A 23,504-nucleotide genomic window follows, 5' to 3' on the forward strand; every position below is an offset into this window, starting at 1 on the left:
ATGGGGACCAGAAACCAAGCTGGAAACTGAGACCAAAAGAGCACCACCAGGAAACCTTATATAAATGTACAAGTTCCTAAGGAACATCAATCTAGCCCTAACAGCAGGAGGGAACTTATTGGGAGAGATCTCCCACACCAGTAGCAACTCTACTGCTGGACCTCAGCTGGACCCAGTTTATCTGGGCTGCTGTTAATCTAAGTCCTTGGTAGCATATTTCACAAAGTCTGAGGCTGCTGCTGTGCTGCTCTGGAGGGTTCCTTATGGGTCACCAGATCTTCTATAGGCCTCCCAGCTTGCAGCTCAGATAATCTGCTCAAATCTGCCCATTTATCAGGATGTAGCCTGGATTTGAAAGCATATTTTATTAGCGTAATTTTGAGTGAGCTAGGTTTTTTTTTCTCTTTGGTGTGATGGAGGATGTGAGATGAATTGATTAGAAATGTACAAGTGATAAGAGGCACAGATAGATAGAGTGGACAGCCAATGACTTTTTTCTCCAGGGCAGAATTGCCTAACATAAGGAGGCATAATTTTAATGTGACTTTTACACAGAGAGTGGTGGGTGCATGTGCCATGCTGCCAGGGGTAGTGGTTGAGGTAAATACATTAGGAACATTTAAGAGACTCTTAGGCACATGGATAAAAGAAAGATGTTGGGCTTTGTGGGAGGAAAGGGTTAGATTGATCTTGGAGTAGGTTAAAAGGTTGGCAGTACATTATGGTTCAAAGGGCCTGCACTGTGCTGTACTGTTCTGTGTTTTATGTTAGATGTGCCAGGTTAAACCCATTACAGATACAGCAATCCCAGTCACATTATTGGAGGGCACTCAAATCACAAAAGTGAAGTGAAGAATTATGTTTAAATATTTGTTTAATTTGTTTAAACATAGTCCCTTAATGTTGTCACAGCTGGGGGAGGTAGTGGGGCCAATGGCATGCATCTCAAATAGCCTCTGACAACCAGGTCCAGCTCCTGGCCTTCACGTGTGGCTTAGCTACCAGTCCCATTGAACTGTTTCTACTGACAGGAGAAGCGGCAAAGGCAAGTTACTGGCACCTTACAACCAGTCGCTTCAAGCAAATGGGGCCCGTCTGCTGTGTTGGCAGTTCATCTAGGAGAAGGTAGACTCTGATCGTAAGCCTCTGCTGACTTGCGGTTATACTCAGTCATGGGGAAAGCATTGGGAGTAAACACCGAGGAAAATATCCTAAGGCAGTCCTGCATTGAGCTCAACACTGACCGGCAACACTAGCTATATTGGTCTCTGCCGTTCCTTTGGATTCATCAGCTGTGTGGAGAGAGGGAGCCTGCCGCTTGGGCAACAGCTTACTCTCCATATCATACTGTCCTGGCTTGCGTATCATGTAGACATCTGGGACACATCATCCATGGTCAACCTCGTACAATGGAGAGCCTTAGGAGATTTCAATGTGTAAATATACGTTTAAGTATAAACAAATCAATACTTTTAGCTATTAACAATATTTAAACTTCTTACATGCCCCAGACATTAATGAATTTTTATAAATTTCAGGGAGCTTTATGCACATTCAAAGGTCCTGGTGACACTGGCAGCCAATGAACCTGGGTTGGGGGTGGGGTTTCACCGCCTGCCAGTGTTGTTTTAGTTGCTTTGGTTGGTTGTCTGTGTCTTATAGTGAAGTACTGGGAACTGACACACAGCGGAAAAAAATGCTGGGACTATGCTGCCAGGGGCCATTGATATTGTGGCAATGGAAAATTAGCCATTTCTGGGCTTGTTGACTTGTCCTTGAATGTAATGCCATTAATGAAGCATTTTTAAAACATTATGATGTTGAAATATAGGCAAATGTATCACTAAATTTGAGAATAAGTCATCTAATAATTTGAAACTTGATGTTGGTTAAGCCATGGTTGAGACAGTGAAGAAGACACTGTGTTGTGACATAGGAAAGGAGCTGTAGCCATAGTTCAATATTTCACCCAGTAACCTGGAGCACAGGCAGTGAAGCTCTCACCTATTAATGTATTAATAATAAGAATGAACAGACTGCTTGCGGTGGTTACTAATGTTAGAAAATCAACAGTGAGAATTAACTTCCTAGTGAAAGAATTGCATAACAGTACAATATAGGATTTTAAATGTCACACTCAGTAAAGTAGTACAAACCAGTAATCCCAGGTTTTAGTTTCTAGGCTTTAGCTTTACCTGTCCCACCACAGAAGGGTTGAGGCAGAACAGCTATTCACAATCCTGATCTGGATCGATTTTGCAGGGTCAGAGCTTTTACCGGCAGGATGGAGCCTGCTGCACCCAGGGAGGGAGAAAAGAAATTATGGAAACATAAAAATGAGGGGGATCCTATTGTCATTGCGACTGAGTTAATAGATAAACTCAAAGCAAGTTTATGGCCTCACTTATATCTTTGCCATCATAGGACATTATAGAGATCTGTTGACAGCCAAATAGACTTCACGTCAGATATAGACAGATAGATACATTGTTGATCCCAAAGGAAATTACAGTGTCACAGTAGCATTACAAGTGCACAGACGTACAAATATACAAATATTAGAAGAGAAGTAAAGAAGAATAAAAAATAAGTTACCTCAAACAGTCTAACGGAGGGGGTCGTCAGTTCCCTGACTATAGGTTGACTCATTATAGAACCTAATGGCCGAGGGTAAGAATGACCTCATATAGTGCTCTTTAGACCAGCGCAGTTGTCTTAGACTATTACTAAAAGTGCTCCTCTGTTCAGCCAAGGTGGCATGCAGCAGGTGAGAAACATTATCCAGAATTGCCAGGATTTTCCGTAGGGTCCTTTGTTCTACCACAGCCTCCAGTTTGACTACTATAACAGAGTCAGCCTTTCTAATCAGTTTATTGAGCTTATTGGTATCACCCATGTTGGTGCCATTGACCCAGAACATCACTGCATAGAAGATTGTACTGACAACAGCAGACTAGTAGAACATGTGAAGGAGAGGCCTGCAAACTCCAAAAGACCTCAGTCTTCTCAAGAAATAGAAGTGGCTCTGGCCTTTCTTGTACACAGCCTCTGAGTTAATATTTAATAATATTTAGCACTTCCAATGCTACTGACTAGGCATGCTCCTACAGGAGCACACTTATGACATCTTTACAAAATCACCAGAAGCTTGACATTAAGTTAGCTGATTTTGCAGGTTTCAAGGAATTTTACTTTCCCAAAATGGCAGGCATCATAACAACAAGTAAAAGAATAAAATAGCTTTAGATATTCAACCTGGGGTAATTCTCCCAGTTCCACAAGACTCTAATTGCTTATGATGAACACTACCTACCATCGCCTCTCGCTACTTTTCTCAACACTATATGTAAAGTAGGTGAGCTGAAATTCAGTATTGTTTGTCATAATGCAACCACAGCTGATTATTTACTTCGTTTTTTATAAAGCCAGACCAACACATTTTCCTCATGCAATATTACCACTAGATTTACTAGTGAAGAATTTTGGGATGATTATGATAAGTGAATTTTATAATGCAAAAAGAAAGGAATTGCAAAGAAGGTATTTTTCAGGTACTATAATTTACATTCCGAAAAAACAAGGTCTTAAGTTCTTTTCAGCTTAAACTGTACTTATGCCCTTTGCTTTTGTTTGAACAGGTTAACTTTATCTTTCTCTTCAACATTGTGAGGATCCTGATGACAAAACTGAGGGCATCAACGACATCTGAGACAATGCAGTATAGGTAATTGAATACAAACCATCCATCATGCAGGTGCTGAGCTTAAAGTCATTTTGTGATGACAAAATGAATCATTAATAATTAGAATCGCAATTTGTATGTACTAATAAAAGTAAAAATCGTGGCGATCTCTGCTGAAGCTGATTTTTTTTTTATTTCTAGCTCTCATAATCCATCATATCTATACGTGATGCTTCCTTTCTCAAGACATTTAATAAATGTTCCAGTCAATCTGTCCTTGTAAAGTTATTGCTTGTGATTTGGAGTGTATGAAATGTTTAAACAAACTGAAATAAAGCATTAGATATGGTGTCTACTTTGTGTAGCTTAGCAAAATTTGCTGATGACACTAAACTAAGTGGAAAAGCAAATTGTACAGAGGATGTGGAGGGTCTGCAGAGGGATATAGATAGGTTAAGTGAGTGGGCCAAGGTCTGGCAGATAGAATACAGCGTTGGTAAAGGCAAGATCATCCACTTTGGAAGGAATAATAGAAGAGCAGATTATTATTTAAATGGTGAAAGATTGCAGCATGCTGTTGTGCAGAGGGACTTGGGAGTGCTTGTGCATGAATTGTAAAATGTTGGCTTGCAGGTACAACAGGTTATTAAGAAGGCAAATGGAATGTTGGCCTTCATTGCTAGAGGGATTGAATTCAAGAGCAGGGAGGTCATGCTGCAACTATACAGGGTACTACTGGTGAGACCGCACCTGGAGTGCTGTGTGCAGTTCTGGTTTCCATACTTGAGGAAGGATATACTGGCTTTGGAGGCAGTACAGAGGAGGTTCACCAGATTGATTCCAGAGATGAAGGGGTAACTTATGAGGAGAGATTGAGTCACCTGGGACTATACTCTCTGGAATTCAGAAGAATGAGAGGGGATCTTATAGAAATATACAAAATTTTGAAAGTGATAGACAAGGTAGGTGTAGGAAAGTTGTTTCCATTGGTAGGTGAAACTAGAACTAGGGAACATTGTCCCAAGCTTCAGGGGAGAAGACTTAGGACAGAGACGAGGAGAAACTGTTTTTCCCAGGGAGTGGTGATTCTGTGCAATTCTCTGACCAGGGAAGCAGTTGAGGCTTCTTTGCTAAATATATTTAAGATACAGGTAGATAAATTTTTACATAGTAGGGGAATTAAGGGTTATGGGGAAAAGACAGGTAGATGGAGCTGAGTTTACGGACAGATCAGCTATGATCTTATTGAATGGCGGGGCAGGCTTGATGGCCGACTCCCGCTCCTATTTCTTATGTTCTTATGTACATTAGCCATTAAAACAGACATGTATCTGTCCTTCTGAAAATCCAGCTTTATAATGCCATCAAGTGTACAATATAATTAAATGTTCAAGGTGTGGTTACTTTGTGAAGTTCTATTTTCCAATCAAAGCTTCAAAAAAGCAGCCTATCCATGTGACGTGTCCAGCCATAGGTTTTCTTGTCATATGTCAGGTAAAGGATTATTTTGTGCTGTTCATCGTAAAGGTTGGGTTACCTCTTGGTGGATTAAGATGAATCAAGTATCTCCGTTTATAGCAAATTAGGTTTAAAGCTGGAAAACAGGAACTCCAGGGTAGTAATCTTCAGATTGCTGCCTGTGCCATGTGCCAGTGAGGGTAAGAATACGATGATTTGGCAAATGAATGTGTGGCTGAGGAATTGGTACAGGGGCAGGTTTTCCGATTTCTGGATCACTGGGATCTCTTCTGGAGAAGATGTGATCGGTACAAAAAGGATGGTTTATACCTGAACCTGAGGGAGACCAATATCCTTGCAGGCAGATTTGCTAGAGCTCTTGGGGAGGGTTTAAACTAATTTGGCCGGGGGAAGGGAACCGGAGTGAGGACAGGACAGTTGGTATTCAAGTACAGTAGATACAGTGTGTAGTGAGTCTGTGAGGAAGGACAGGCAGATAATAGGACAAAATTGCAGTCAGTGGGATGAGCTTATGTGTTACTTGGGAGCAAAGACCATGCTACACATCAAAAAAGGATGATGAATACAGGACTGAAGTGTACAGGATAAGGTAGATGCTTTAGTAGCACAGTTAGAGACCGGCAGGTATGACATCGTGGGCATCACTGAGTTGTGGCTGAAAGAACATCATAGTTGTGAGCTTAACATCCAAAGGTACACAAGGTATCAGGGGTACAGGTAGGCAGAGGAGATGGGGTGGCTCTGTAGGTAAAAAATTAAATCAAAAACTTAGAAAGATCTGATATAGGATCAGAAGATGAAACATCCTTGTGGGTAGAGTTAAAAATTTTCAGGGTAAAAAGACCCTGATGGGAGTTATATACAGGCCTCCGAACAGTAATCAGTATGTGGGCTACAAATTACAATGAGGCAGAAAAGGTATGTAACAAGGGAAATGTCACAATGCCAATGGGGGATTTCAATACACTGGTAGATTGGGAAAATCAAGCTGGTGCTAGATCCCAAGAGATGAAGTTTGTAGAATAGCTATGAGTTGGCTTTTTAGAGCAGCTTGTGGTTGAGCCTATAAGGAGAAAGGCTATTCTGGATTGAGTGTTATGTAATGACCCAGATTTGATTAGATAGCTTATGGTAAAGATACTCTTAGGATGCAGTAACCATAATATGATATATTTCACCCTGCAGTTTGAGAGGGAGAAGCTAAAATCAGATGCATCAGTAGGACAGTGGAGTAAAGGGAATTACAGAGACATGGGAGAGGAGCTGACCAAAGTTGATTGCAATGGGACACCATCAGGGATGATGGCAGGACAACAATAGCTAGAGTTTCTGGGAGCAATTTGGAAGACACAGAATACATGCGTCCCAAAGATGTAGAAGTATTCTAAAGGAAAGATGACACAGCTGCTGCTAACAAGAGAAATCAAAGAAAATATAAAAGCAAAAGAGAGGGCATATAATGTAGCAAAAAATTAGTGGGGAGTTAGAGGATTGGGAGACTTTTAAAAACCAACAGAAGGCAACTAAAAAAGCCATAAGGAGAGAAGAAATGAAATATGAAGGTAAGCTAAGTAATAGTATAAAAAAAGATACCAAAAGTTTTCAGATCTATAAAGAGTAAAAGGGAGATGAGAGTTGATATTGGACTACTGGAAAATGATACTGGAGAGGTGGTAATGGGGGACAAAGAAATGGCAGGCAAACTTAATAAGAATTTTGCATTACTGTTCACTGTGAAAGGCATATGCTGTATGCCAGAAATTTGAGAGTGTCAAGGGACAGAATTGAGTGTAGTTGCTATTATTAAGGAGAAGGTGCTTGGAAAGCTGAAAGGTCTGAAGGTAGGTAAGTCACCTGGACCAGATGGACTACATCCCAGGGTTCGAAAAGACGTAGCTGAAGAGATTGTTGAGGCATTAGTAATGATCTTTCAAAAATCATGAGTTTCCAGAATTGGTCTGGAGGTTTGAAAAATTTCCAGTGCTACTCCACTCTTTAAAAAGGGAGGGAGGCAGAAGAGATGAAGTTAGCCTGACTTTAGTGGTTGTGAACATGCTGGAGTCCGTTATTAAGGGTGAGGTTTCAGGGTGCTTGAAGGAACATGATAAAAGATGCAAAATTCAAGATCGTTTAATGTCATTTCCGACACACAATTGTAAGGGAGAACGAAATAATTGTTACTCCAGATAAGATACGGCACAAAACAAACACAATAAAATCAAGAAATCAATAATATTATAAAAAAATACAATAAATATAAATCCATAAGGTATATTGTATACACAGATTGACTGTATATCAATAAAGTGCTATTAGGTGCAGGAGTGTCAGTACCTAAGGTGATTGACAGGAAATGATAAAGTAGTGGTGGTCAGCGGTGTGGAAAGGTGGGTTAGTGGGTGGAGATGTTGATCAGCCCTTCTGCTTGGGGAAAGTAACTGTTTTTGAGTCTGCTGGTCTTGGTGTAGATGTTACATAGCCTCCTCCCTAATGGGAGTGGGACAAGCAGTCTTTGAGAAGAGTGGGTGAGATCCTTCAAGATGTTTTTGGCCTTGTTACAGCAACTTGCTTGCTGGTGTGAAAATATATGTGCCAAGTCTTAAGCCTTTTCAAAAAGTAGAGGTGTTGGTCAGCTTTCCCAATTGTGTAGAATGTGTTCTGGGACCATGAGAGGTTGCCTGAGGTGTGCACTCGCAGGAGTTTGAAACTACTTGCAGATTCCACTGCTGTGCCACCAATGTAAAGAGGAGTGTGAGTGGTGCAAGTTCTCCTGAAGCTGAAGGCCATCTTCTTTGTCTTATTCACAGTGAGGAAGAGGTTATTTGCCTGGCAGAATGCTTCAAGCTCATCCATCTCCTTGCTATAGGCCATCTCATCTTTGTTGGTGATGAGCCCCACCACTGTTATGTCATCAGCGAACTTGACAATATGATTACTCAGGTGTTTGGCCATGCTGTCATGTGTAAGCAATGTGCAGAGCAATGGGCTCAGCACACAGCCCTAATAAGCCAAAATCAGCAAAGTTTCCTTAAGGGGAAATCTTGCCTGATAGATTTGTTGGAAATCTTCGAGGATAACAGGCAGGATAGACAAGGGAGAGTCAGTGAATGTTGTTTACTTGGATTTTCAAGAGGCCTTTGACAAAATATCACACATGAGGCTACCTAACAAGATAAGAGTCTGTAGTATTATAGGAAAGATATTAGCATGGATTAAAGATTGGCTAACTGGCAGGAGGCAAAGAATAGGAATAAATTGGTCCGTTCCTGGTTGGCTACTGGTAACTAGTGGCATTCTCTAGGGGTCGGTGTTGGGACCACTTCTTTTCACGTTATATATCAATGATTTGGATGATGGAATTGATGGCTTTGTGGCCAAGTCAGCGAATGATATGAAAATAGGTGGAGGGGCAGGTAATGTTGAGGAAACAGGGAGTCTGCCGTAGGACTTAGATAATGTTGGGAGAATGGGCAAAGTGTCAAATGGAATATAGTGTAGGGAAGTGCATGGTGAAGCACTGTGATAGAAGAAATAAAGGCATAGACTGTTTTCTAAATAGGGAGCAAATTCAGAAATCAAGGTGCAAATGGACTTGGGAGTCCTTGTGCAGGATCCCCTAAAGGGTAACTTGCAAATAGAGTCAGTGGTAAATACAATTTTAGCATTAATTTCAAGATGACTAGATTATAAAAGCAAGGATGTAATGCTGAGCCTTTATAAAGCATTGGTCAGTCCACACTTGCAGAATTGTTAGCGGTTTTGGGCCTCTTAACTAAGAAAAGATACACAGGCATTGGAGAGGGTCCAGAGGAGTTGCATAAGAATAATTTGGGGAATGAAATGGGTGACGTATGAGGAGCATTTGATGGCTCTGGGCCTGTACTTACTGCAATTTAGAAGAATGAGGACGATTACATTGAAACTTATCGCATATCGAAAGGCCTATATATTGTGGATATGGAGAGGATGTTTCCTATAGTGGGGGAGTCTAGGATCAGAGGGCACAGTTTCAGAATAGAGGGACACCCATTTAGAACAGAGATGAGGAGGAATTCCTTTAGCCAGAGGATGGTGAATCTATGGAATTCATTGCCACAGACACTGTGGAGCCCATTTGTTCAATATATTTAAAGCAGAGGCTAATAGCTTCTTGATTAGTTAGGATGTCAAAGGGTAAGGGAGAAGGTAGGACAATGGGGCTGAGAGGGATAACAGATCAGCCATGATAGAATGGTGGAGCAGACTCAAAGGGCTGAATGTCCTCATTCTGCTCCTATGTCCTATGGTCTTATAATTTTCCTGCTGCTGAGAATTATATTGACTCACAGCAGCAGGTAAATTGAGATATTGAGAGGTGTATTGGCATAATATCCCGTAGGCATACTATGCCAGTACACTTCTAACTTCCTTTATTCTAACCTCCTTAAACTTGAAGTCATCAAAACCTCTAACCAAATCCTATTAACCCACCTGCTACTGATCCACATTAGGCCCACAATTAAGCAAAGTCCTGAATTTAAAGTTTTTATTTTTGCTTTCATTTCATCCATGGCCCAGGCCTTGTTTAATCTCCTCCAGTCCTGCAGACCTCTGAGGTAAACTATGGAACAGCGCAGCACCAGGCCCCTTGGCCTACGATATGTCAAACTAATTGAAGGCAGCTGCCCTTCTAGGTTTCAATTGGTTTCAACAATGGCAGCCAACTTTCTCCTGAAGTCCTTTCACTTAATCTGTTTGCTACTCTACCTCTCTACTTTTCCAAGCCTCCTTAACACACAACATTAGGTCATTTGCTATTGTGGTGTCTTTTGGGATTCAATGTCAACTTCAATTTGATAACTTAGAATGAAGTATCTTGAATGTTAATGACATTGATGCTCTTCAGTGAAACTATTACCAACATTGTTGGAAATACCTCACAGGTCAGACATTATGGAGAAATAAAACAATGTTGAGTTCCCTTAACATCTGTAGCATTTTGCTTTTTGTAGCGATAAAATCTGTTATTGAGCATTGTGGGATCAGCAATAAATACCAACTTTAGCAGTGCTGGCAATGATCACGAGAAATGTTATTGGGGATTTCGAACCATTCCTTTCTTTGGAACATCGTATGCATACATTGACCTGACTTTGACCTCCTTTTTTTAGTTGTGATGGGTATGAGACACTTACATCTTCAGTTTATAGAAAACATGCACGTAATGTCAGAACTGCAATTCATATTCAGTACTCAGCAGATTAACTTTAATGAAAAATATTCATGAGTTTAATAGTGTCAGATTTAACACATGCTGGTCTGCAACTGACTGAGCAAAGTCAAAAGCTGAGTGACATTCATAATTTAAATGTCACTGTTTAGAATTAGGTGCTGAAATTTTTAACTTTTGTGAAAACTTACAAATTGGATATTGTGATCTCTATCATTACACGGACATTAAATGGTTTAGGGGAGTGATTTGAACTGAAAAAGATATACTTTCTACCTTTGAGCTCCTCAAGTATTGCCAATCCATTTAACATTCAAATAGCACACAATTAATTTTATTTAAAATGAGCTTACTTCTCATATTTTTTATTTTCTATGCAAACTAAGTTTAATAGTTTCTCCTAACACCCATGCAATTTTTTTTTCAAAAGAGATAACAAAGTGGACTTGAACTGTCTTGGTGACATATTTAGTAATCCTTCCCCTGTGATTCTCTAGTCACTGAGATAGGAGATCAAAATCAAATTTTCAGCCAGCACTTTCCATTGAAAGTTGTTATTTGTTCCATCAAGTCTACACAGGTCCTTAGAGCATTCTTGTCATTCTCATTCCTCTACTTATTCCGCTGTAATCTTTTCTCTCACATGCCCATTAAAACATAACCTCAACTGCCCTTACAGTTCTCCTGTCACACCAATGTACTACCCATATGTGGATGTAGAGAAACTGCAAGTTCATTCTGGCCATGTTTCACAGACGGAATGTGATTCCCTGCCTTGGCATGGTGCTGTAGGGAAATGCCTAAAGTGTTTCAAAATGAATGGAGAACCATTTGAAAAGAGCAAGTTTGGACTATTTACTTCATCAGGAGAGAAAAAAAAACAGATCTGCTTTGATCTGCAGAATGCCCGGTTTTGCATTGAGATACACTATAATAGTCATGATTCCCAGTAAAAAGGAACATGGGAGTCATAACCTTATTACATGGAGCCATATTTAGAATGGTATTGCAATAAACTGTGCCAACTCAACTAAGAACATATATTGGACCTGAAGTCTTAATCCTGATTCTCTTTTCTCTTTTTTTTTAATTCCCATCTGCACTTCTGTTTGATTTTTCATAACCTAACTCCTCATTGGAGAAGGCAGACAGCCAGTGGCTGATTTCCATATGGCATTATTGTTTCTTTAAGCCCCACTTTGCAATGGGGCAGCAAGAGATGGGCTTTATATTGAAGCTGATATTGTGAGAACGCTTTCTAAAGGTATCCGTAGTAGCCTAGTTAGATTAAATCTGCTGAGATGCACATCATGCAATATCCCCCAGACTTTATCCCCAAAGTCTCCTCAGTCATTCAGACTTTTATTTCATTTGGAGACTGCTTGTATCTCTCTCTCTTTTAGCAGAAAAAAATATGCAGTCTTTGAGTGCACCAGGAATTGATTTCTGGAATTCAAAAATTCTGAATTTTCTCTTTCACCCTTCAGTCAGAACAGTACTGTCTGACTCCTCACACTGAGTCTCTCCTGGCTCATAATCAACCTCAAGATCATTGTATATATTTTCAAACCTGTTGACAATTAGTTAATCATTAGTTGCTTGTCCTTCCTGTTGGGTGCAGTCTTTCATTGATTCTATTATATTTCTTGGTTATACTGAGTACGCCCAGAGGAAAATGAATCTCAGAGTTGTATATGGTGACATATATGTACTTTGATAATGAAGTTACTTTGAACATTGATTTTTCTTTCTGCTTTACATAAGATACCTTCTCAAACTCTGCTGCTTGAATGTAAGTTTCTATTCATTCCCCAAGTAAACAGTAGATGCTGAAAACCTGAAATTAAAACATATAATACAAGAAACACTGAACAGGCCAGGCAGCATATTTGAAAAGAGAAAACAAGTTAGTTACTTAGATATTTGTAGAGTGTTTCTGAAGTTTTCTGTTTTTATATCTTCTTTCATGGGCCACAGTTTGGGTTTCAGCTCAATGTTCTATCGGAAATCATGTGATCGTGCTACCTCTATCGTCTCTTTCAAATGTCTTCCAAATCGTGACTCATCCATCATGGGCTTAATCCAGTTAACTTTTTTTCACCAATGTAATGTACTGTGAAAGATTCTATAATGGTAACACTTATACCCAAAGTTAAAATGTTACGGGTTCAGGTGCTACTGTATGACATTCACAAAGTATAACCCAATGCTCTGCTGCAGTACCTGAGAGAATTCAACTGCACTGATGTTACCTGGCATTGAATCATTACGGAAAGGATAAGCAGTGGATATTTTTCAGATACCTACAAGAAACATATTGTTTTAACCAAGTATCTTACATGTTCAACAAGAGAGAGGACAATTTTGTGGAAGTTTTAGCAAATTAAACTTGACAGGATATAAGTTGGAGAACATTTTGCTGGAAATGAGTATAATTTAGATGAGGTACAGTATTGCTGTTGAAATGAACAAAAATAAAGACAAAGATCTGAAGATGCCAATTGGAAAGAGGCCAATTTTGATGAGCTGAGATGTGATTTGGCAAAAGTGGAACTGAAGTGGCCACTTGACAATAAATTAGCATCAGAAGAGTGGGAGAGATATTCGAGGAGGAGATAATGAAGTGTTTTAAATATGGCCTCACTAAGAAAAACGTGGAACTCTCAAATCTGAAGTCCCTTGATAAAAGGTAAAAAGGGCAAATTAATGACGTACAGGGAGCTCAATACTGCGGAAAGTGATAGAAAATTACAGAAAATGCAGAGGTGGAATTATAAAGGAAATTAGGGAAGCAAAGGGATGGTATAAAAATTGGTAAATGATATTACAGCAAACTGAAAGATGTTTTGTGCTTACATAAGTGGCAAGGAAAGACCAGAGCTCTATTAGGGTTTTATTGTGTGGAGGAAGAAGACGTAGGTACATTAATAAATATTCAGTGTTACTAAGGAGGGGGATGATGCATGCAGTGGAATTAAGAAAAACTAAGTGAGATATTAGAGGAGATAAATATAATTAAAATGGAAATATTAAAGGTGTTAGCGTTTTAAAAATATATACATTGGCTGGATGGGTGGCAGGAAGGAGATAACGTCCCCACCAAAGGAGGTGTTAGGCATTCCTTCCTTTCACTAAACTACAGGTCACCCTTGGACAAGGTCACCTACTTAGACCCCCAATTACAGCCACGAGAAGCCATGGGAGCTGGTGGCTGTGAGAGCAGCTGATGCAGATCACAAGTCCTGGTTATGCCACCACTGACACCAGGCAGACAATCTCTGAAGAGTGTTGATAATAGCTGAGGCCATCCGTCTTGTAGAGACGCTGCCTAGAAGAAGGCAATGATAAGCCACTTTTGTAGAAAAATTTGCGAAGATCAATCATGGTCATGGCTACGTCATACGACACGGCATATAACAAATGAACATTGGCAGGCTGAATGCAATGTATTCCCAGCAAAACAAGGAGGAAAGAACAAGTGTTTCATGTTATTTTCCTGTTGCCACTGTTTTGAAATGATTGCCTGAAAATTGAAATGAATCCTATTCAATTAGGTACACTTAATATACTTGCCAGATTGGAGCGCTTTAAAAATTGCAAAATTTGTTTAGGGCTATTGAATTCACACCTCAATGGTCCTACAGCTTTAAAAGATGGCAGGTCCACAAAAATGCAGATCCTGACTGCTGCTGCATGGAAGTAGGATGATTATGCATCTTTGTCAGGCTCTATGCAGGGTAGGTTGTGAGACTCGTCCATCGAGCAGTCATCGACCAACTGCATAAAAGGTTGCTATGGAGATGAGGAAAAATATAGAATAAGATGTCCTGTAGTGTAGTAGCGTATGTGACCATTCCTACCTAACCCATACAATTTGCCACATTGTTCTACAGGAGTCCTATGTCACCACCATGATATGTGGAATAGTGAGTGAGGAGGGGTTGCAGTACAATGCACTGTGATGCATAAGCAATTAGAAAAACAAAAGGCTGGAAGCAACGATGGATCAAAAAGTGATTGTACAAATATTTTGCCTATTCAAATATTAATGTCAGATATTATTGCAATTAGAATGGAGATGATTTAATCTGCATCTCTTTGCGAACTTTGGACACTTGTGTTACTTTTCTTATTACTGTCAAATGACAATTGTTCCACCAAAATAGAAGGTTTAATTTCTTTTGAAGGATGGTCTAGCAAGAGAAGTCAGTACTGGGACGCCATTGCATGCATCTTAATGCTGCAGAGGGGTCTGATATGATCTATCGCATTCAACAGGCTCAGTCTAACTTAATCACCAAAGTCACTGATTCTGGGTAAAAAGCATGAAATTGCTCATCTTTAGAGGGGGTATGTCAGCAGTCTTGTGGGTAAATGCCAAAATTGCCCTGAAAAATCTGCTGCTTCTCTTCTGCAGACAGAATCAGAGAGCTTGGATCTGTTGTCTTGCCTTAATCAGAGCGTGTGGTACAGGAGCCATTTACACCTGAACTGCAGCAGCAAGAGAGTATAAATAACAGTCTTGTGCATCTTCGTTTGGTTCAAACTAAAGCTTGTACGGAAATGTTTCATGATGGTTAATAATTTCCACCTGCAATTTTACTAACAAAACTGGTTCTCTCTCCTTTCATCATCTGTCCTGCAGGAAGGCAGTGAAGGCAATTTTAGTTCTGCTACCCCTTCTTGGCATCACCTACATGTTGTTCTTCATCAATCCAAGCAAAGATGGCATCTCACATTTTGCTTTCCTCTACTTCAATTCATTCCTGCAGTCCTTTCAGGTGGGTAATCCGGTAAGATTGTCTGACAACTCATAACCTGAGCCTCAAAGCAATTTGCCACCTTAATTTATGATCCAAACTGGATCTTTTTCTTAAGCATGCGCAAGTTAGATGCTTAGCTAACAGTGACTATCAAAACGTGCTTCAGAACTCAATTTAACACCCTTGTGTTTTACAGGGTTTCTTTGTGTCAGTGTTTTACTGTTTCCTGAATGGGGAGGTAAGCTGAATCTACTCTCTTCAAAAACAATTTGAATCGAGTGATGGATACAAATAATTTTAAAGTAGCGTCACATTTTATTCTTTCTAGTCATTAGAAACCAAACTGGGAAGTTATAAAGAATAAAGAAAAGACCTACAATGAAAGAGCAAAGAAGCACTGAGCACCAACCCACCCCATGCCTTTCTGTTCATAGTACCTCAAACTTTAACTTGCATTAATAGAACAATGATTATGAAACATAATGAAATGATGATGATTCTTGTGAGAAGAAGCTGGTTGCAGTCAGTTATTGGAATATGATTTTAAAAACTCTGGTAGAAAATGGAAGACTGAGAGATAGCAAGAATTTATATTGTGAAGATGCTAGTAAAAGTGAGATTCGTGTGAGCAAGATTCAATATGCTGAGAAGAGACAAGCATGTGGGAAGGTGTACTCGCATTCCCAGGAGGTTAAATACATAATTCTCATAATACTTAATAAAAATTAAAAAATAAAAATGCTTAATAAAAAATCATGATTCTCAGTTCCTAAATAGAGAAAACAATATTGTATGTCATTGTAAGTACAATTAGAAAAATGATGATATAAAATGTAAAGAAATTCATCCTTGGCCACTAACATTAAATATACTAGAGAGGCCCTCAGGCACTTTGCATCCTGCCGCTGAAATTCAGTTCCGTGACTTCAAAGGAACTGACTGTCAGATGCAGAGATGAGTGTGCTCCTGCTGTTATGTCGTGCATTATTATATAGGCAGTTATATTACAGGTTTCATAGACCTAAATGATCTCTCAGTGAGTGGATAAAATCTCTAATTGCATAAAGGGTAAAAACAATTATATGTGACATTTACTGTAATTTCACAAATCATATTACTGAACACTCATAAAAGGCGATCAAAATATAATGGCAGAACTAATCTTTGTAGCTTAATTTGCTATTGTGGAAGCTGCATCAACTGACAATGAGTCCACGAGCATTTCTGTTCATATATAAGTAAAACTCAGATAATCCACATATCCAGTGATTTGGCAATCCCACTGATACATATCTGACTCACGAACTGAAGTTTGTAGTTTTAACCTGTAGGTCTCCAGTTATACAGAACCTTCCTATTCAGTGGGTTCTATTTCCCATCCACTCACCATGGTCCAGGTTCCTCCACTCACTTCCACTGGCTAGGGTTTGGATTCCAGTGCTTCACAACCACTCGCTGGGCCTCACTTCCAGCTCTTCTATCAACTTGTCAGAGCCCAGTTCTTTCACTCCCTTTCAGCTCACCTGGTTCCATTGGCCATGCTCCTTGAAATTTTGCTTAATCTGTTTTCCAGATCCCTTGAAACATTTCACTGAAATGCTATTGTGTAACATCTTTTAAAAAGGGAAAATAAAAGTATTGAAGTATAATTAAAATAATATCCTATAGTCCAAAAAATTTCCTTGCCCAGCACCACCAAAGTCCCAAATATGCTTGATTAATGGAATTTTGCTTCAAGTAATTGTAAGTCCTAAACAGATAAACAACATTAAACTGCCCACTAATTTTCAGAAATCATGATCCTAACCTGACCCATCGGCTATCATGTTGCATGCCTTTTAATAACACTCCAAATTTCAGCTCCATTTGCTTCAACAGACTGTAATACTTGGCAGTGTGTAAAACTGAATGTGACCTGAAGCTATACCACTTACTTTGGTCGTATAACTTTAAAATCAGAGCTTCTAGTTCAGTGTCATGCAAGATAAGAAAGCAAATGGAAACTGTTTAAAAATATTTAAGACCATAAGATATGGGAGCAGAAGTAGGCCATTCAGCCCATCGAGTCTGCTCTGCCATTCAATCATGGGCTGATCCACTTCATCCAGTCATCCCCACTCCGCTGCTGTTCCCCACTTCCCATGCCGTGGCTAATCAAGAGCCTGTCTATCTCTGCCTTAAATACACGCAATGACTTGGTATCCACAGCCACTTGTGTCAACAAATTCCAGATTTACCACCCTCTGACTAAAGTAATTTCTCCGCATCTTTGTTCTAAATGGACGTCCTTCAATCCTGAAGTCATGCCCTCTTATCCTAGACTCCCCTACTATCGGAAATAACCATGCCATATCTAATATATTCAGGCCTTTTAACATTCAGAATGTTTCTATAAGATCCCCCCTCATTCTCCTGAAATTCAGGGAATACAGCCCAAGAGCTGCCAGACATTCCTCATATGGAAACCCTTTCATTCCTGGAATCATTCTCATGAATCTTCTCTGAATCCTTTCCAATGTCAGTATATCCTTTCTAAATTAAGGAGCCCGAAACTACACAGAATACTTCAAGTGTGGTCTCACAAGTGCCTTATAGAGCCTCAACATCACATTCCCGCTCCTATATTCTATACCTGAAGAAATGAGTGCCAACATTGCATTCACCTTCTTCACCACCGACTCAACCTTTAGGGTATTCTGCACAAGGACTCCTGAGTCCCTTTGCATCTCTGCATTTTGAATTCTCTCTCCATCTAAATAATAATCTACCGTTTATTTCTTCCACCAAAGTGCATGACCATACACTTTCCAACATCGTATTTCATTTGCCACTTCTTTGCCCATTCCCCTAAACTATCTAAGTCTCTCTGCAGGCTCTCTGTTTCCTCAAAAATATCCACTCCTCCACCTATATTTATATCATCAGCAAATTTAGCCACATATCCATTAATCCCATTGTCCAAATCATTGGGAAAATACAGGACAAGGGCGGTCCCATATGGGACAAACCAATTTAGCCCAATATATGGGATGTCCCGGCAAATACAGGACAGTTGGCAACCCTATGTTCAAGTTCAACAGGGCATGACAGGGAATGAGGAAAGGTGCAGCTGACTCATATCGTTTCCTTGTGTCCCAGCAGCACATGCTTTGCGGCCCGGTACCGGTCCGCGGCCCAGTGATTGGGGACCGCTGGTCCAAAAGACACTTGACACAACCGTGGCTAACAAGAGAAGTTAAAGCCAACATAAAAGCCAAAGAGAGGGCATATAATAGTGCAAAAATTAGTGGGGTTAGAGGATTGGGAAGCTTTTAAAAACCAACAGAAGGCAACTAAAAAAGTCATTAAGAAGATAAAGATGGGATACTAAAGTAAGCTAGCCAATAATATTAAAGAGAATACCAAAAGTTTCTTCTGAGACTCGAAGTGTTAAAGAGAGGTGAGAGAGGATATCAGACTGCTGAAAATGATGCTGGAGAAGCAGTAATGGGGGACAGCAAAATAGCAGATGAACTGAATAAGTATTTTGCATCACTGTGGAAGACATTAGCTGTATGGTGGAAGTTCCAGGTATCAAGGGGTATGAAGTGTGCAAAGTTATCATAACTAGATAGAAGGTCTGGGAAGCTGAAAGGTCTGAAGGTAGATAAACCACCTGGACAAGATGGTTTACACCCAGAGTTCTGAAAGAGGTGGCTGAAGAGATTGTGGAGGCATTATTGATCTTTCAAGAATCACTATATTCTGGAATAGTTCTGGAAGGCTGGAAAATTGCAAAATGTTGCTCCACTCTTCAAGAAGGGAAAGAGGCAGAAGGAAGGAAACTATAGGCCAGTTAGTCTGACTTAAGTGGTTGGGAAGATGGTGGAGTCAATTATTAAGGATGAGGTCTCAGGGTACTTGGAGGAACTGCAACCGGGCCGCAAAGCATGTGCTGCTGGGCCCGGAGGAAACAATATGAGTCTGCTTCACCTTTCCTCATTCCCTGTCATGCACTGTTGAACTTGAACATAGGGTTGCCAACTGTCCCGTATTTGCCGGAACAGCCGATATATTGGGCTAAATTGGTTTGTCCCATATGGGACCGCCCTTGTCCTATATTTCCCCCGCTAAGGTAGAGTGTTCCTATGAAACCTTTCGTGCCAAAATGGCATAAAGCGAAGAAGCAATTACCATTAATTAATTGAAAGCCATAGACAGCATGGTTTCCTCAAAGGAAAGTCTTGCCTGACAACTCTGTTGGAATTCTTTGAAGAAATAACAAGCTGGATAGACAAAGGAGAATCAGTTGTTGTTGTGTAATTGGATTTTCAGTCGGCCTTTGACACGATGACACACATAAGGCTGCTTAACAAGCTATGAGCCCTGGTATTACTGGAAAGATCTTAGCATAGATAAAGCAGTGGCTGATTGGCAGGAGGCAATGAATGGGAATAAAGGGGCCTTTTCTGAAGGACAAGTGTTGTTCGGCAAGGGTCTGTGTTGGGACCGATTCTTCTTACGTTATATGTCAATGAGTTGGATAATAGTTTTGTTGAGAAGTTTGCAGACGATATGAAGATAGGTGTAGGGGCAGGTAGTTCTGAAGAAGTCAAGAGGCTACAGAAGGACAGACAATCTAGGTGAATGGGCAAAGAAATAGCAGATGGAATATAGTGTTGGGAAGTGTATGGTCACACACTTTGGTGGAAGAAATGAAGGGGCTGACCATTTACTAAAAAGAAAGAAAATACATCGGGGTTTGGGAGTCCTTGTGTAGGATTCCCTAAAGGTTAACTTGCAGGTTGATTCTGTGGTGAGGAAGGCAAATGCAATGTTAGCATTCATTTCAAGAGGACTAGAATATAAAAGCAAGGATGTAATGTAATGTTGAGACTTTATAAAGCACTGGTGAGGCCTCACTTGGAGTATTGTGAGGAGGTTTGGGCCCTTTATCTCAGAAAGGATGTGCTGAAATTGGAGAGAGTTCAAAGGTGCTTTATGAAAATGATTCCAGGATTGAATGGCTTGTCATATGAACAGCTTCTGATCGATCTGAGTCTGTATTCATTGGAATTCAAAAGAATGAGGAATGACCTCTAGTACATCTGTGATTGTTTAGGATACTCTTTTTTTTCTGCACATTGATTCAAAGCCAATATTTCACATTAGTCAGTGTTCTGCACCGATGCTTTCTACAGAATATGCTGATCTATATGGAGCTTCTTACTGCTTAGAGGGATATTATGTATGCAGTTATTGATGAGTTGTCAGCTTGGTATCAGTGTTTCCAATGGGAAATGTAATATATTTTTGGTCTATTTGCTACTGGATATAATAATGAGTATAAAGGTCATTAACGGACTATAACTGCTTTACACCACTGAAAAACAAGCTTTGTTCTTACTGCACATCCCTGCTGCTCTTCTGGTCCAGAGTACATTTTTTAAGTAAATAATGAACTCACAATTCAGTGAGAGCTGCTGAAAAGCCCTCAAGAAGAAGGTGTAGGCTTTCCCTGTTGAGTCTCCACTCATTTCTGGATGGAATCCATGACTGGGCAGTTGGCCCTTTACCTAAATCATACATTTCCTCATATCTGTTTTGGATGTCTTTCTGTGACAATAAATGGTCCCACAGATTTAGCAGTGGTATCAATGCCTGTGCAGGCTGGCACAATATTGAAATTATATGCTTCACTACCACTGATGTATGCATGGGTCTTTGTTTACTAGAAATGAAATGACACAGTCCACGCTTGATTCACATGAGCTATTACTGAAAATTTCCACCATTTCCATTTCTAATTCATACTAGCTCTGACTGCATTGATTAAAGGACTGATTTCAGTTTCATAATAACTCTTTCACCATGAGGATTTGCTTCTTTTGGCAAGACTACAACCATTTGAATAATGTACCAACTTTAACGTTCCCAGTGTTCCTCAAAGCATTTCACAGATGCTTTATCAGAAAGGTTACCTGTTAGATTTTCAGAGAGAGAGGAAAATAGAGAGAAAATGAGATTTGAAGGGGAAGTTATTGGCTTTGACAATTAATTTTATGTGCATTCCTGGTCCGACTGATATTAGGCCCACCATGATTCTGAATTATCCAGCATTCCAATCTGGAACAGCAGCATTCTCATCAATGTGTGCCGATTTGGCCTTTGCCAGTTGGCTTTGATGACTCTTTCACCCATGGGGATGAAGTGTCTCATTATGAGGCGGACCACCTGTTTTGCCATTTGTGCAGGCTCCTATATGCTTCTGATTCATGGACTCCAAGATTCTCAGTAACACTCTGCATCCTCCTTTGCCACTTTGGGCCAGAAATTCCCATGGCCACAGGACAATTAGACATGGAAGCAGAATAGAGTCATTTGGTCCATCAAGCCTGCTCCGCCATTCCATCATGTCTGATTTATTAATCTTCTCAATCCCATTCTGCCTTCTTCCCATACACTATGACCCCCTGACTAATCAAGAACCTATCATTCAGCCCATCCTATCTGATCTGCCAGTTGATCATGCCTGATCCATCTCCCTCTCAACGCCATTCTCCTGACTTCTCTTCATGACCTTTCACACCTTGACTATCAAGAGCCTATCAACCTCCAACATAAATACACCCAATGACTTGGCTTCCACAGCCATCTGTAACAATGAATTCCACAGATTCACCACCCTCCAGCTAAAGGTATTCGTCCTCATCTCTGGGAATGTCAAAGCTACTACATAAATCAAATGGTTGTAGTCTTGCAGAAGAAGCAAATCCTTATGGTGGAAGAGCTGTTATGAAACTGAAATCAGTCCTTTAATCAATGCAGTCAGAGTTTGTATGAATTAGAAATGGAACTGGTCAAAATATTCAGTAATACCTCAAGTGAATTAAGCTCAGACTGTGTTTATCTCTGTGTTATAATGTAGAGTCATAGAACCATACAGAATATAAACAGCCGATTTAGCTCAACTTGTTTACAACCGCCATTCAGTGTTTCTCCTAGTACTTGGTCCATAGGTTTCTATGCCTAAGCAATCTGAATGCTTCTTAAATGTTGTTGGCAACCCAGCTTCAGCTCCTCTCTTAGGTCAAGGAGGTTTTGAGCACACCCTTGACCTTTCCCTCTATCTACTTGCTAATCTTTTCCTCTGACAGAGCTCAGGAGAGAGTGTCTGTTCCAGAAGTCTTGCGTTAGACTTACCCAACAGAGAGCTCAATGCGTGTAACTGAGAGCTCAATGCTGGGGATATTAGTCTGGGAGACAACACTGACATTGGCCCACCTGTTCTTCCAGTGAATTTGGCAAACATTACAGACATAGTTGATGGTAGATTCCCAGTCCTTTGAGAAGTCAACATCAGTAGTTCATTGTCAGAAGCAGAAGATAGGCAAAGGGTCACTGATGTGAGTTTTGGGCCTAATTCATGCTCTTCATCTGAAAATACCCCTTTCCTCAATCGACTGAAGGCTGTTCGTAAGAAGGAATGAATTTCTTTTTCTAATTACAGTGGTGAAGTTAACAGACTTTCTAATTACAGTGGTGAAGTTCACAGACTTTCTCAATCATCATGCATGAAGGAGGATATGTTAAAACAGAATTATTTGTGTAAAAAACCTTGCAAGTGAGAAGAGAATAAAATTCAAAGGATAAATATTATAACATATGTTTTCCACTACAATACTTCGCTAGGTTGATCATCAGGAAGACTTTATATAATATGCAGTGATCTCCAAACCCAAACTGTTTAATGCTATAAAATATTACCATTCTCTTAAGAGCCTAGTAACTGCTTAAGGAACTAAAATATCTTCTGAATATTCTATTATGGAAATGGAACTGTCTCTTTGCTTTCAGGTGCGCACGGCTGCTAGAAAGAGGTGGCATCGATGGCAGGACAATCACACGCTAAGAGTACGAGTTGCACGGGCTATGTCTATACCAACGTCACCTACAAGAATCAGCTTTCAGAGCATAAAACAAACAGGTGTTTAAATCTACAAATACTGAGAAGCCTTCTTTGTGAATTTTTCATCGTTTACCTTCAACTCTGAAGTGATTTGTTTGTTTGTGGATTGTTGTACACATTTAAAACATGTGATGGTGAATAAGAGAAGCTAGCGATCCATATCTCGCCGCCAGTATTCAAAGCTGGGAAGTGAGAGTGGCCCAGGACAATGACTGAGGCAGTATTAATAGCGCTGTCCACTTAATGTATTCCATGGTCCAGCTCTAACAGAGTTTGTCACAATCTCAGGCTAAGAATGACGTCCAGTCCAAAGTTTTATTCTACCAGGTTTTATCTTGCATCACTGATCCCACATGCTGAAATCTGTTTCCCCACTGAAACATCACCTTGAATGGCCAACTGTGAATCCATAGTGTAAGGAGG

The 23,504-nt window shown here is 40.0% G+C and overlaps 1 protein-coding gene across 2 annotated transcripts in view; it reads left to right on the forward strand.

The window, feature by feature from the left end:
• The window catches only part of LOC140202707 (corticotropin-releasing factor receptor 2), a 166,607-nt gene extending 143,317 nt beyond the window's left edge, over positions 1 to 23,290 (forward strand). For both annotated transcript variants that reach the window (XM_072267939.1, XM_072268031.1), the window contains exons 9-12: positions 3,639 to 3,724; positions 15,016 to 15,151; positions 15,330 to 15,371; positions 22,970 to 23,290. In XM_072267939.1, the coding sequence (XP_072124040.1) occupies positions 3,639 to 3,724; positions 15,016 to 15,151; positions 15,330 to 15,371; positions 22,970 to 23,107 (402 nt within the window). In that variant the 3' untranslated portion in view covers positions 23,108 to 23,290. The remainder of the gene's footprint in view (positions 1 to 3,638; positions 3,725 to 15,015; positions 15,152 to 15,329; positions 15,372 to 22,969) is intronic.
• Positions 23,291 to 23,504: the final 214 nt, after the last annotated feature.

The sequence above is a fragment of the Mobula birostris genome, chromosome 1 (assembly GCF_030028105.1).
Source record: "Mobula birostris isolate sMobBir1 chromosome 1, sMobBir1.hap1, whole genome shotgun sequence".
Taxonomy (NCBI): domain Eukaryota; kingdom Metazoa; phylum Chordata; class Chondrichthyes; order Myliobatiformes; family Myliobatidae; genus Mobula; species Mobula birostris.